The sequence below is a fragment of the Brachyistius frenatus genome, unplaced genomic scaffold (genome assembly GCF_029030835.1).
Source record: "Brachyistius frenatus isolate BFR_SWC_R1_liver_20210118 unplaced genomic scaffold, ASM2903083v1 Contig_221, whole genome shotgun sequence".
NCBI classification, from domain to species: domain Eukaryota; kingdom Metazoa; phylum Chordata; class Actinopteri; family Embiotocidae; genus Brachyistius; species Brachyistius frenatus.
In genome coordinates, this window is record NW_027210820.1 from 130,581 (window position 1) to 144,757 (window position 14,177).

The following is a 14,177-nucleotide window of genomic DNA, read 5'->3' on the forward strand; positions in this document are numbered from 1 at the left end:
TGATGTTTTTTCCCCCTCCATTTTATATATATATATATATAAAGAAACCAATTAACTTCAATTTTTCCATTTCCCATGGTGGCCAGAGACGCCAAGATCAATACGTGTCTGATTGGCTCACTTCAGGTACAGAGGTACCGCCCCTTTTCCACATACAATTTACATACAATGTGCCCTGAGCAAATATTGGCGCTGCAACAATTAATGGAGCTAATGTTAGCCTAGTGTAATGAGATTTATTTTTGTTCTGTATAATATATATAATGGGACACTAGTCTGTCAAAGAAGAGGAGTCGTGTCATAAAAGTGTACATTATCATCAGCAATGATACACAATACTTTTAGAAATAGAAAAGTGCTTCTTGCTACAGCAGATGACTTGCTGTCGATCAAACTGGTCTCAAACTTCCAAAGGCCTGCTCATACTTTTATGTCTAATTCAACTCTTATGAGCTATGCGATGCGAATGAACAAATCAGCTCGTCCATTATGTGGTTAGGGTGCAGGGAGCCATGCTGGGGGCCAACAGCCAATCAGGAGAAAGGCACAAACTAACGAGGAGGCTCGTGGTCAGCAGGTGTGGAGGACGGATTTGTAGTGAACGAGACTGTTCTGTTCATTTGTGGCTTTGGTAGTCAAAACATGTAGTTCTCATCAACAACTATGTTTTGTATTAATCTGATTGTGTTATTTGCTGCAGGCGTGCAAACACTTATTGTATTTCTAATCAGTTTTATAGTGTGTCTGCAATAATTCTTTAAAGGTATAAAGCCTGAAGCGATGGATGGCTGTTAGCTGTAATGGATTAGATTAAAAGATTAATTCCCACAAAGCAAGTTGGTAACAATGCTCAGTTTTACAGGGAGAGCACTGACTGCTGTTTGTTTTTGTATTATTTGGGTATTTTAGGCCTCATTTATCTCCATTTTTATACTCCTTGTGAAATAGATTTGACAAAGTTAAGTCTTTTAATGTGTGTGTTTGTGTGTTTCAGCAGGTCGAGTCCTTCAGTCAGCGTTCACTCACTTTTCATTGATGTGGTTTGGTCTGGCACATTTGATCAGTGTGGTGTTTTACTTTAAGTGTTTTTGTTGGTAAAGTTTTCTCACAGCACTCCATCAGTGCTGCTGGTATGACTATCTGTCCTCTGCCTCCCTTTGGAAGAACTTTCATAAAGGTTTTAATTGGAATTTTATTTCAGATAGCAAAGAGAAAATGTTTTTCTCTTCCTCAGTAAATCGTTAATGAACTGAATTTTGTACAATTCTGAGAGCAGAGCGTGTCAGAGTACAAAGACGATGGAAGACCAGGGAGCTGTTGTGACAGACATTTGTCTCAGGCCTGGACACTGGACCGGACAATCAGGAGTTCAGGAACTTTATCAACATTTGTCTGGCGTTAAAGGTGATGAAGGCCGGCAGGGACAGTCAAGGGCAGCTTTGTTGTTAGCCTAGCCATCGCAGCCAGTCGGACTAATTGACAAGAGCTTGTGGATTATATCGTTGGCAATAATGCTAACTCTGAGGATGCTACTGACTTTCAACTGACACTTGAAGCAGGTGCAGTGCACTTCATCCTGAGAGGAGAAAGCCTGTTGTTCTGTGCTGTCTCTTTCTAGAAACTTATCTCATGAACACAAATTAATTCAAACATGCGAACGAAATGCTTTTTCGTGTGCACAATTAAGTCATTCGTGGGCACGTTGAAGAAAAAGTTTCTCTCTTTGGCCACTCTGTACCATCGTAACAATAATTGATATGAATTATGGTAATGAGTGTAATGAACTTGATTATATTTCAATCAACAGTGAGTGTGGTTTTGAAAACTCCTCACGAGCATATTTGCCACAGACGAACATCCACAGCAGACAGTCGACAGCTGTGTCAGCAAATCAGAGAAATTTGTGATAGACCTCCTGTGAGAGCTCCATTATACCGACAGCTACTGTGCCTGTGAAAGTCCTGTTAAATGCATTTCTGCTAATCCTTTAGCTATTCTCATACATCCATCTTAACTGTAAAGCCCTCACACACACCACCTCAATACTCTACCAGCAGCAGAGGAAGGTGATTCTTTAAATACATACAGCTGCAGCACACAGCTGGATGAGCAGAGCCAACAGAGATAAAAATGTTCAACACTGGGCCGTAGAAAATCAGAGCAGCAGTGGCCACAGACTCCCTCCTCTCTCTCAGGAAAACACAGAGAACCAAACTGTCAATGAGTCACTGCCACATCTGAACAATGCAGCTTATCTGCTGCCTATTCCCCTCACAGGGAGACAATAATGACTAAACCACAAGTGAAAACTGGACCCTTTCTCTTCACAGTAAACGGTCTGCAGGATGTTGTTGTGTTCTTTTCTCTGTGCAGTGATTAGCTCTGTAGTCTCACAGCAGCAGATTCTGGGTTCAAACCTCTTTATGTGGAGTCTGCATGTTCTCACTGTGCCTGCATCATCTTCCCCCACAGTCTAACTATGTGTGTGCAGGTTGATCACAGATTAATAGGTGTGAATGGTTGTCTGTCTTTCTGTGATGGACTGGTGACCTGTCCATGGTGTTCCAGCCTCCGACCCCATGACCCTCTCTAGGATAAAGTAGGTAGAGATAACTGGATGGGCAGATGGAAGTTTCAGTCTCAGAGTTCCTTCTTCACAGTTCTATTTTAGATGTCTGGTAGGTGACCTTCAGCACAACCTGGCTGAGAATGAGGCCGTTCAATTTGATAGCCACATCAGCCCTGGTGCAGGCTGCAAGGAAGCCATCCAATCAGGAGGGAGGCCCAGACTAGGGTGGGGTCTGATCTCATCAGGGCAATCACTGGTCCTCACCGAATGCAGCCTCCACCTGGGGAAGATCTGTGACTGCAGGCCGGGGTGAAGGGAGTCTGAGTCAGCAGCATAAATCATGTCACTCTAACAGTACACAATCTAATTTGACATGAATCAAATGATTTTAAGGCAGTAAGTGCATTTATAATGTAAGAATCCTACTTTGTAAAGTGGCCCGAGGTGACTTACAATGTGATTTGGCACCATATAACTATAAAATTCAATGACATTTTACACATTTTACACTAAATTGCTCTTATTGTAAAATTAAAGATTGATTTTCACTGTCATCACTCATGTTAACGGCTGGATTAACAGAACAAGCACACAGGCTAAAGGCCCAGGAGGAGGATGGATCAGAGCCCCAGTCTGAAGAGGTTGGAGGCATTTCTTCCTGGAAATCAGACAAAGGACTACAAAATTATTTAAATGACCACAAAGTAATTTAAAACAACCTCAAATAGATAAAAAAAGAAATACCACAGAGAGATCCAAATGATTACACATGAGATGCAGATCGACCACATAGATCAAAAATAAAGAAAAACAGAATCACACTGAATGCAAATAAACACACAATCATGTAAAATGACTCAAATACATACTCCAATGCTTTTGGGATGATGGATGGATGGATGGATGGATGGATGGATGGATGGATGGATGGATGGATGGATGGATGGATAGATAGATAGATTTCCCTCAAAGGGAAATTCATACGTTCCTGTATCTGGAATGATCTCCTGTATCTAGAACGATCTCTTGTATCTGGAATGATCTCCTGTGTCATCCTGTGGGTTGTAAAGAAATTTCCCCTCGGGGATTAATAAAGTGTATAAAATAAAAAATAAAAAAAAAAAAAAAAATTGGCGATGGCGGGGGCATGCGGCTGGCCACCGACAAACTGGGCGGTACAGCTGTTGCCGCTCCTAACGGGGGAGGCGCAGACAGCGGTCCTGGGGCTGCCGGCCAGGGCATCGGCATGGGTCTGCTGCCACCGTCCTGTGACGCTGGAGGCCGCCATCACACTTGCCGAGGACCACCTCGCGGTCCATCCCAGCGGGCAAGGGGATGGCGGTCGGCCACCAGCTCCAGCCCGACCGATTCCCGCGCCACGGAGGAGGATCCCGCAGCAGAGTGTGGCTCGGCCCCCTGCCAACTCTGCGGTCGCTAACCCCCCCCACCCCAGCTCCTCGATTCCTCGAGCCCAGCTGGCCCCGGCACTCTTCCCGACCTACAGGGGGGACCACAACAGTTAGGGCAGGAGTGTTGGAGATGTGGGCAGCCACTAATGGAATTGGGACAGACGGTCCGGGTTGCCGGCCCTCCAACACCCTCCCCCAGTCCAGGAGGACGTACTGCGTTCCGGTAAGGATCCATGGGGGTACACATCAGGCACTGGTGGATTTGGGCTGTACACAGTCTATGATTCGCCAGAGTCTGGTTATGCCCGGGGCATTGGTGGAGGCATTGTGGATGAAGATTAGGTGTGTGCATGGGGATGTTCACGATTATCTGGTGGTGTCAGTAGAAATTAGGTCTTCCAGCTCAAAACTCCTCGCCAAGTGGTAAGGGCCCTTTGTGGTCACATGGCGAGTAGGGGACGTCGACTATGAGGTGGTGCGATCTGACAGGGGCGGAGCTACACAGCTCTACCACCTCGACCTCTTAAAAGCATGGAGAGAGGCGGAGTCTGTTTCTCTGGTGTCCGTGGTATCTGAGAGGAGCTGGGGCCAGAGGTTCCAAAATCTACAGACTGAGGTGGGCGGCCATCTGCCTCGACCGGTTGGGGTGAGAGGAGAGCAGAGAGAGAAAAGGACAGCATAGAGATACAAGAGAAAAACTGTTGGTGGAGATGACAAGCGCAGAGCAGAGACATGCAGCTCCATGACGGGACATCTGGAAAAGAAAGAAGAGAAACTACGCGATCGAAGGAACTGAATGGAGACAACAGATAATAATAAGAAACTATGGGAGAGAAAAAGATGGTGAAGTATGAGTCAGTTAAAGAGTAGGAGGAAAGAAAAGAAGCTCAGCATGTAACGAGGTCCCCCAGCAGCCTCGGCCTATAACAGCATAACTAAGGGTTGGTTCAGGTCTACCTGAGCCAGCCCTAACTATAGGCTTTATCAAAAAGGAACGTTTTGAGTCTAATCTTAAAGCTAGAGAGGGTTTCTGCCTCTCCAACACAAACTGGGAGCTGGTTCCACAGGGGAGGAGCCTGAAATGTGAAGCTCCGCCTCCCATTCTACTTCTGGAAACTCTAGGAACCACAAGTAGACCAGCGTTCTGAGAGAGAAGTGCTCTGCTGGGATTATATGGTTCTATAAAATCTCTAAGATATGATGGAGCCTGGTCATGTAGAGCTTTGTAAGTCATCAAGAGAATTTTAAATTCTATTCTTGTTAAATCCCGTCAGTACTCTTGCTGCAGCATTTTGGATCAGCTGCAGGGTTTTTAATGAGTAATTTGGACATCATAACAACAAAAAATTACAATAATCTAGTCTAGAAGTAACGAGTTTTTCTGCATCACGCTGAGGAAGGATTTTCCTGATTTTATTAATATTACGTAGATGAAAGAAGGCAGTTCTGGAGATTTGCTTTTTATGGTGGTTAAAGGACAAATCCTCATCAAAGATAACTCCAAGGTTCCTCACAGTTTTGCTGGAGGCCAAGACAACATCATCTAGAGTAACTGAGTGATTACAGAAAGAGTTTCTGAGGTGTTTAGGACCAAGTACAAGAACTTCCATTTTGTCTGAATTTAGAAGCAGGAAGTTTTTGGTCATCCAGGCCTTTATGTCTTTTAGACAGGCTTCAAGTTTTACTAACTGATTAGTTTCATCTGGTTTTATAGAAAGATATAGCTGAGTGTCATCTGCATAACAATGGAAGTTGATGCAGTGCTTCCTGATGACATCTAATGGAAGCATGTAGAAAGTGAAAAGTATTGGGCCTAACACTGAGCCTTGTGGAACTCCATAACTAACTCTTGTTTGTCTGGAAGACTCATTGTTGACATGGACAAACTGGAATCTATCTGATAAGTAGGATTTGAACCAATCTAATGCAGTTCCTTTAATCCTCGTAACGTCTTCTAATCTCTGTAATAAGATCGTATGATCAATCGTATCAAAAGCAGTACTGAGGTCCAAAAGAACAAGTACAGAGATGAGTCCATTATCTGAGGCTAATAAAAGGAAGTTAGTAACTTTCACCAGAGCTGTTTCTGTGCTATGATGAACTCTAAAGCCTGAAAATATTCAAACAGATCATTCCTTTGTAAATGATCACAAAGTTGATTTGAAACAACTTTTTCAAGGATTTTAGAAATAAACGTCAGGTTGTAAATTGGTCTGTAGTTTCCTAAAACAGCTGATTAAGAGTCGGCTTTTGAAGTAAAGGTTTAATTACAGCCACTTTAAAAAAGCCTGCGGTACATAACCAGTTACAATAGATAGGTTGATCTGATCTAATATGGAAGTATTAATTAAAGAGAAGACTTCCTTAAAAAGTTTAGTTGAGATGAGATCTAACAGACAGCTAGAGGATCCAGATGAAGAAATAATTCTAGTTAACTCAGAGAGATCAACAGGAGAGAAATGTTCCAAGTTTACATCTGGTCCTACAGTTGCTTTCAGGGCTGCTGTTGCTTAGCAACACATCAGTGATGGTGTCAGGAAGGGTCGGCCCGATTCTCTCCCTGATAGTAAGAATTTTATTAGTAAAGAAGTTAATGAAGTCATTACTGCTGAGAGCTGAAGGAACAGAGGGCTCAACAGAACTGGGATTCTTTGTCAGCCTGCTACAGTGATGAAAAGAAACCTGGGGTTGTTATTGTTGTCCTCTATTAATGATGAATAATATAAAGTCCTGGCCTTACGAAGAGCTTTCTTATATAATATTAGACTCTCCTTCCAGGCAGGTGAAATTCTTCTAAATTAGTGGAACTCCATTTCCTTTCCATCTTTCTAGTCGCTGCCTAGCAGAGCGTAGTTCTGAGTTGTACCACGGAGACAACTTCCTCTGGTTCATGACTCTCTTCTTCAGAGGGGCGACATCATCTAGAGTTGTAGCAGAGATGCTGCAGTTTTTTCTACCAGATGATCCACTTGTGTGGGACTAAGATCAACGTAGATGTCTTCCACTGCTTTAACACACGGCATCGAAGAGGATAAACATGTAACTGCTTCCTTAAACTTGGCCACGGCATCATCTGACAGACATCTACTGTAGTGGGATTTATTCCCACATGCTGTGTCGTCCATTATTGTAACTTCAGATGTTAATAAGAAGTGGTCCGACAAAACAGGGTTTTGAGTAAATACTATTACATTTTCAGTTTCCATCCCATACGACAGAACCAGATGGAGGGTGTGGTTACCACGGTGACGGGGTTTATTTACATTCTGATAAAAGCCTATAGAATCTAATAATGAGCTGAAAGTAGAACTGAGGCTGTCGTTGTCCACGTCAACATGAATGCTATCATCACTTTATCTGAACTCAGCACTAAATCTGATCAAAAGTCAGAATTCAGTTAGAAACTCTGAATAAGGTAGGAGATAAACAACAACAATAGAATCCGTTTCTCTGCTTTCCAGTTTGGGTGAGAGACGAAGAGTCAGACTCTCAAATGATTTATAACTAAGTTTAGGCTTTGGATTAATTGATAAACTTGAGTGGACGATTGATAGAATTGTCAAACATGGACACATGTCCTGGGGTCCTGCGTGGTCTATAGAAACCGGGACAGAAAGTGCTGAAATTTCCCAATATTATCTCCATGACAACCCCTATAACTTTTTATTTTAATGTTGTGGACTGTTGGTGCAGAATTGCAGATCTATTCTCATCACATTTGTCAGTATTGTGTTATTAATTCTCATTTTGGAGCTGAGTGATCGACAACCTGCTGATTTTTCCAACATTGAGTGTTTGTGCTTTAAAAAGTAGCTTATAAACCACAACGTACTGCAGTGTCCTGTCCGAGTAGGAGAAGCAGAGTAGCAGAAGCCTGAGAAGCTGCTCTGCTAACCTTTGTTAAATTGTTCATGGATCTTTAATCCAGCTTCAGACCTGTTTAATACAGCAGGGCTCTAACAGGATTGGTGATGTTAACCCCCGGGGACATGTTGCCAGCTGTTCCCTCCCCATGGCAGTGGGTCAGCGCACTCAGGGAGGTTGACGGGTGGAGCAGAGTGGGAGGGGATGCCTGGAAAGTGAGAGGATCCTTCTAGCTCAGTGCAGATCTCGGCAGTGTGACGACGAGAGGGATGCTGAGCCCGAAGGTGTTCTGAAACATCGGATTGGATATTTCACACAGCTTCTCGTCCTGTCCTGGAGTTTCCTTCATTCTTTATTGGTTTTTTTCCCTCCTCTGCTTTCATCCTCACACCTGGATTTTAAAGCTTTGGGTTGGCCACATTTATGGGTGTCTGAAAGGGCGTGGGACAGGTGACTCACGATGGCCGTGGCTCTGGATGCAGTGTGGGTAAGGGTGAAGAATGTCTGCAAACAGAACGGGCTTCTCATCATGTCGGTGCTGGCCGTGGTCATCGGCTGTCTTCTGGGATTCTTCCTGAGGACACGGCGTCTCACAGAGCAGGTCAGTCTGTCTCCTCCCCTTGACCTAGTGTGACGTCATGCAGAGAGTCCTGTCCCTGAGCCGCTAACACCAACGGAGTGTCACACTGAGTGTACTTACATGCACACTAATATCCTGCTTTTCTTGGTTTTGATCATATTCAGGTTACAGTGTTTACACGGAGCATGAAATGTCCTCTTCATGTCCCTGTAAACATGATTGTAACAGTACCCTGGTCTCTGATGATGTGTGTACACGTGGTACAGATTAGGCTTGCTTTTTGTGCTTACTTTGCTCAACACACCTCAATCTACACGCAAAACACTACTGATGTTACAGATTTATATATTTTAGATTGAAATGGTTTCATTTGTTTTATTTAATAAGTCTTTCTTTAAAAGGCATGTCTTGTCCTCTCCTCTTTGTCCTTCCTCTGAGCCGGGCTGTCACAAAGTGGGGGCTCGTCCGGGATGTGAACCTGGGACCTCTCGCAGATTTCTAGCATATCCTGTTTTTTTAAAACCAGGATAAGAAGCAACAAAAAACAGGATAGTCCAAAAACCTGATCAGAACTGAACATGCTCACTCTGTGCTCCTATTTATTACATTCTCCATTGTCACTGGGCCATACTGGCCTATGTTTGAGGTTCAAGGCTCAAATAAACTAAATAACTAAATTACCGAACTATATAGTAGTTAAATGAGCTCCAGTCTGTCCACTTACAACAGTAAAACACCTGAATCATGATTAATAAAACAACATAGTAATATGTCAGCGACAAAATATCTGTAGAAGTACTTTCATTATTTGACAATTTTAGTATTCTTAGCTGATTATACTTGATATTGCAATTTTACTCAAGTTGAATTTGTAATTTGTCACCTTTACTGCATTTTAACATCGGATTTTGTTTCCATACCTCTCAGGCAGCAACCGGTTCCTATTCACGGCATTACAGCATGAACATCAGTTTATAAATTGTAAAATTGCACAAGGTTAATATGTCATTGAACATCACATTGATGCTTCATTGCAAAAGATGCCAGGGTGTTATTTTTGCAATCATAAAACTTCACAGACTTTTCTTTGACGTCAATAAAAGTAGACGTGATTTTGAAAAATCTTTAAATCTCTGTAGACTTTCAAACTGCAGTGATGTGTCTGTCGAAACCTACAAAGGAAGCAACATTTGTTGTAAATATTTTAAGCCCCCAGCACAAAGAAACAACAAACTCAAGCTGTGCAAGTAAACATTGTTCAACTTTCATATCTCTACTTGAAACTTCACTGGGGTTGCAAGAAATACCAGACTGTACCTGACTATTTGTCCTTTGGGTTGAATATTTATCATAATGTGTGACAGTGTGGGATGAGATTATGCTCCCATCTTTAAAGTTATTGTATTCACATTTTCACGAGTCCATTTTAAAACTAAACTCACATCCGTACATGTAAACGGCACATTTAAACAAGCCTTTCCATGAGGCCCTGTAAATGTAACTGAATAGAGAGAAAACCTGCAGTCTGTTCAGTCTAAATCCAAGATGTAGCTGAAGTTAATGTGAGGCTTCAACATGAAGTGGACAGAATCCAGTAATGCTGAGTATGAACTTCTCTCTTTGTGTACGAAAGCTCCACTGCAGCTCAGATAGGAGGAAGACACAACCACAAAACTGTGGACTTAGTTTCCAGTCACTTCCACCAAGCACATTTGGTAGACAGTTTGAATAATGCATGAATACAGCAAAAAATAAAACAAACAAACAAATAAACATTTTCACTGTTCCAGTGGACACACGAGGACTGTTTTTAAATGGTAAAGGGTTTGCACTTATGCAGTGTTTTATCACTATAGCGGCCTCAAAGCGCTTTACAGTTTGCCTCCTATCCACCTGCTCACACACATTCAGACACCAATAACAGCAGAGGACACTTTGGCATGTTGGTAGGAAGAACCGGGAGAACAAACCGCCAATTTAAGGATCAGTTGGCAACCTCCTCTATCATCTGAGCCACAACAGCCCTTAGCCTTCAATTCAATTCAATTCAACTTTATTTATATAGCACCAAATCACAACACAGGTTATTTCATGGCACTTAATACATTAAAGTCCTTTCAGCAGAACTCTATAACATTATAAATAAAACATCCATCTTTTTACTTTGGTGAATTTTCAAAGATTTCTGAATTTCAAATTAAATACTTACAAAGTTCAATACTTTCTGTTATTGTACTAGAATTTGTATATTGTGAATTGTAACTGTAACATACTAGTAACACATTACACGGTGCAGCAGCCAGTGAGCAAAGTGTGTCTGTGAATGTGTTGGTGTGAGTGCTTTGGGTAAACACTACTATGAATAGATCTGTGGAGGAGCGCCATAAACAAAATGCCTCCTTTTCTTTCCCATCACCCGCCTCTGACCAAAGCTCTGTTATATTCTGAAACAGTTCTAAAAATAGCCCATAGCTCCTTTACTCTCACAATAGAGGATTAGGATCCAATCATCAAAATGCTTTCTCTAATTGTACATCAAATAAAAGAGCCTGTCAGAGTGAGTCATCACGAGGTCCACATACTTTTTCAGACAGTTCGGAGAGGGTTGAGGGCTGAGAGGATAGGTAATCTCTGTGTGTGTGTGTGTGTGTGTGTGTGTGTGTGTGTGTGTGTGTGTGTGTGTGTGTGTGTGTGTGTGTGTGTGTGTGTGTGTGCGTGTGTGTGTGTGTGTGTGTGTGTGTGTGTGTGTGTGTGTACAGTAGGAAATGTTTAGCCCGAAAATATCAAAGAATTCAAATTAAAAACTAAAGAAAATAGAACATGCAGACACATTTTTCTGAAAACATGATGTAGAAATATTTGAGTAAGTCTGTGACTTAAGTGGATTAAAAGGAGGCATCTGTAGAATCACAGCATCAGCTGCAAAGTTCCCAATTAAGAACAACAAATAGAGCAAAAATAACAATGTCACTATAAGCTGTGAACCCTCCAGGGTGTAGCCCTCCTTCATGTAAAGTCAGCTGGGATAGGCTCCGCCCCCCACTCCCCATCGCCCAGTTTAGGAAAAAGCGTTGCAAGGTAATGGATGGACTATAAAATAATATACAACAGGCATTATTACATAACTGACTAAAATGCTGATGCTCTTGACTAAATTCAATTTAATTAAATTCAATTTATTTAGCGCCAAATCACAACACAGGTTATTTCAGGGCTCTTAACACAGGAAAGTCCTCACAGCAGAACTTGAGAACATTTTACAGAGGAACCCAAAAATTCAACAATTCCCACATAAGCTATGAGGAAAAAAACCTCCTCTTTAAGGTTGAAAAATTGTCCTTTTAACAGGAAAACAAGAAACCTCTGACAGAACCAGGATCAGAGGTGGGCGGAGCATCTGTTAACAGAACTAGGATCAGAGGTGGGCGGAGCATCTGTTAACTGAACCAGGCTCAGAGGTGGGCGGAGCATCTGTTAACAGAACCAGGATCAGAGGTGGGCGGAGCATCTGTTAACAGAACCAGGTTCAGAGTTGGGAGGAGCATCTGTTAACAGAACCAGGCTCAGAGGTGGGCGGAGCATCTGTTAACAGAACCAGGATCAGAGGTGGGCGGAGCATCTGTTAACAGAACCAGGATCAGAGGTGGGCGAAGCATCTGTTAACAGAACCAGGCTCAGAGGTGGGCGGAGCATCTGTTAACAGAACTAGGCTCAGAGGTGGGCGGGGCATCTGTTAACAGAACCAGGATCAGAGGTGGGCGAAGCATCTGTTAACAGAACCAGGTTCAGAGTTGGGTGGAGCATCTGTTAACAGAACCAGGCTCAGAGGTGGGCGGAGCATCTGTTAACAGAACCAGGATCAGAGGTGGGTGGAGCATCTGTTAACAGAACCAGGTTCAGAGGTGGGCGGAGCATCTGTTAACAGAACCAGGGTCAGAGGTGGGCGGCCATCTGCCTCGACCGGTTGGGGTGAGAAGAGAGCAGAGAGAGAAAAGGACAACATAGAGATACAAGAGAAGAACTGTTGGTGGAGGCAGCATTCACAGACTGAAGCAGTGAGGAGGCCAACAGTTTGATTTAAGTTTGACTGCTCGCAGCAGAAACCTCTCTGTTAAACAATGCTGCTTCCTGCCCTGAAACAGGAGAAGCAGTTCTGCACATTTGGATTTAGCAGGCTGTAGATTTAGATTATAGATGAATAGCTCTGCTATAAATTCTACCTTTAAAGAGTTTTATCATGTTCAGTTTTTTTCTGACATTGGTGGATATTCACTGAGATCACATTAAGGTGGTGTTGTCCTGGAATACGTGATTTGTGGAAAATGTTTGTTCCCTATTTTTGCATAACTGAATATACTGCAGTCCATCACAATACACCATCTATGGTCCAAGTGCTGAAAACACACATTCAGATTGAAGAAAACTGTAAAACCAAACCAAAGTAAAGAGCTGTTACAGCGGCAGTGGGATTTAGATATTAGACTTGTTTTGTTGAACCATCTTTAAATAAAATGTTCCTCCATTGGCAGATGTTGATATTTCCTCAGTTAAAAGAATATTTTCTGTTGTTTCTAGATTGGGAGTTTTTACATTGCAGATCAGGATGTGGATTACTTTTTTTTAAACATGAAATGAAATACTGTGTACAAAACAAATTTCCACTTTACTTTTCCTGCACATTCTTCTTCTGTGTGAACAGTTGGCATTGTGTCAAATTTTGGGTTGTCTGCCGAGGGGTTTGCAAAATGACTAAATTAATATCATACCATAGCAGCAACTGTAAGAGCAGAATGAACAAATCTCTCAGCAATCTATCTGAAGAACACAGAGCGAGAAGTGAGGGAGGAGGAGACGTGGGTGAGGATGAGGAAGACCATCTGTCAGCAGTGACGAGAGGGATGAGTCAACAGTAATTTCACACTCCTTGTTATCGGACTGTGTTGGTTACATTGGTACTTAAACTCTTTAACTTTGATTTTCACTGTGCAGCTCTGAAGTGAACATGGAGCCACCGTTGCTTACTTTTTTTTGTTGGTCAAATCTTTCCTTGTTATGATCATCTGTGTGTGAAGTGTTAAGATGGCTCCCGCCATGGCAGACGTCTTTGTGTCGTCCTCCCTATGCCCACGCTACTTACTATTTATTTTAGCTTTAGTATTTATATTAGATGTACAGTTCACTTACGCAACAGTAAGATACAGTAGAGAGACACTTCTGAATATCAGTAAAGTGCACTACGAGCTCACATCCGGCCTCTTGGACTGAAACTTTCTTCTACATTGGGAGCTCGCTGACTTTAGCCAGCAAGGCCCAACAGCACCGGTCCTGTCCTTGGGTTAACGGGGAGGCCGACGGATGGAGCAGCCAAAGCGGAAACACGGCAGAAGAGGTGAGCTGCATGCTAGACTGAAGGCCCGAGCAATACGACCACCGGTACTCAGCTTGCTGCTAGCAAACGTTTGCTCCCTCGACAACAAGTTGGATGAACTGATAACTAGGATTGCAAACCAGCGTGAGATAAGAGAATGCTGCGCTCTTATTTTCCTTGTTCTCTTGTTCTCAGACAGTATATCAGGCCATCCAGCTTCAAACACACACTGTCCACCCAGCGACCGCACATTGGCTTCAGGAAGGATCAGAGGCGGCGGTGTCTGTGTCTACGTAAACTACAAGGGGATGTGTGGATGCACAGATTTTCAAAAGACGCTGTTCAGCTGACATTGAACAGCTCGGCTGCTGCCAGCACACCCGGATG

At 42.8% G+C, this 14,177-nt stretch overlaps 1 protein-coding gene across 1 annotated transcript in view; it reads left to right on the top strand.

Annotated features, from left to right (window-relative positions):
• The first annotated feature begins 8,183 nt into the window (after nucleotides 1-8,183).
• Nucleotides 8,184-14,177, top strand: part of slc1a7b (solute carrier family 1 member 7b) — a 38,450-nt gene continuing 32,456 nt past the window's right edge. Inside the window, exon 1 of the mRNA XM_069719701.1 lies at nucleotides 8,184-8,443. Within this exon, the coding sequence (XP_069575802.1) occupies nucleotides 8,303-8,443 (141 nt within the window). The 5' untranslated portion in view covers nucleotides 8,184-8,302. The remainder of the gene's footprint in view (nucleotides 8,444-14,177) is intronic.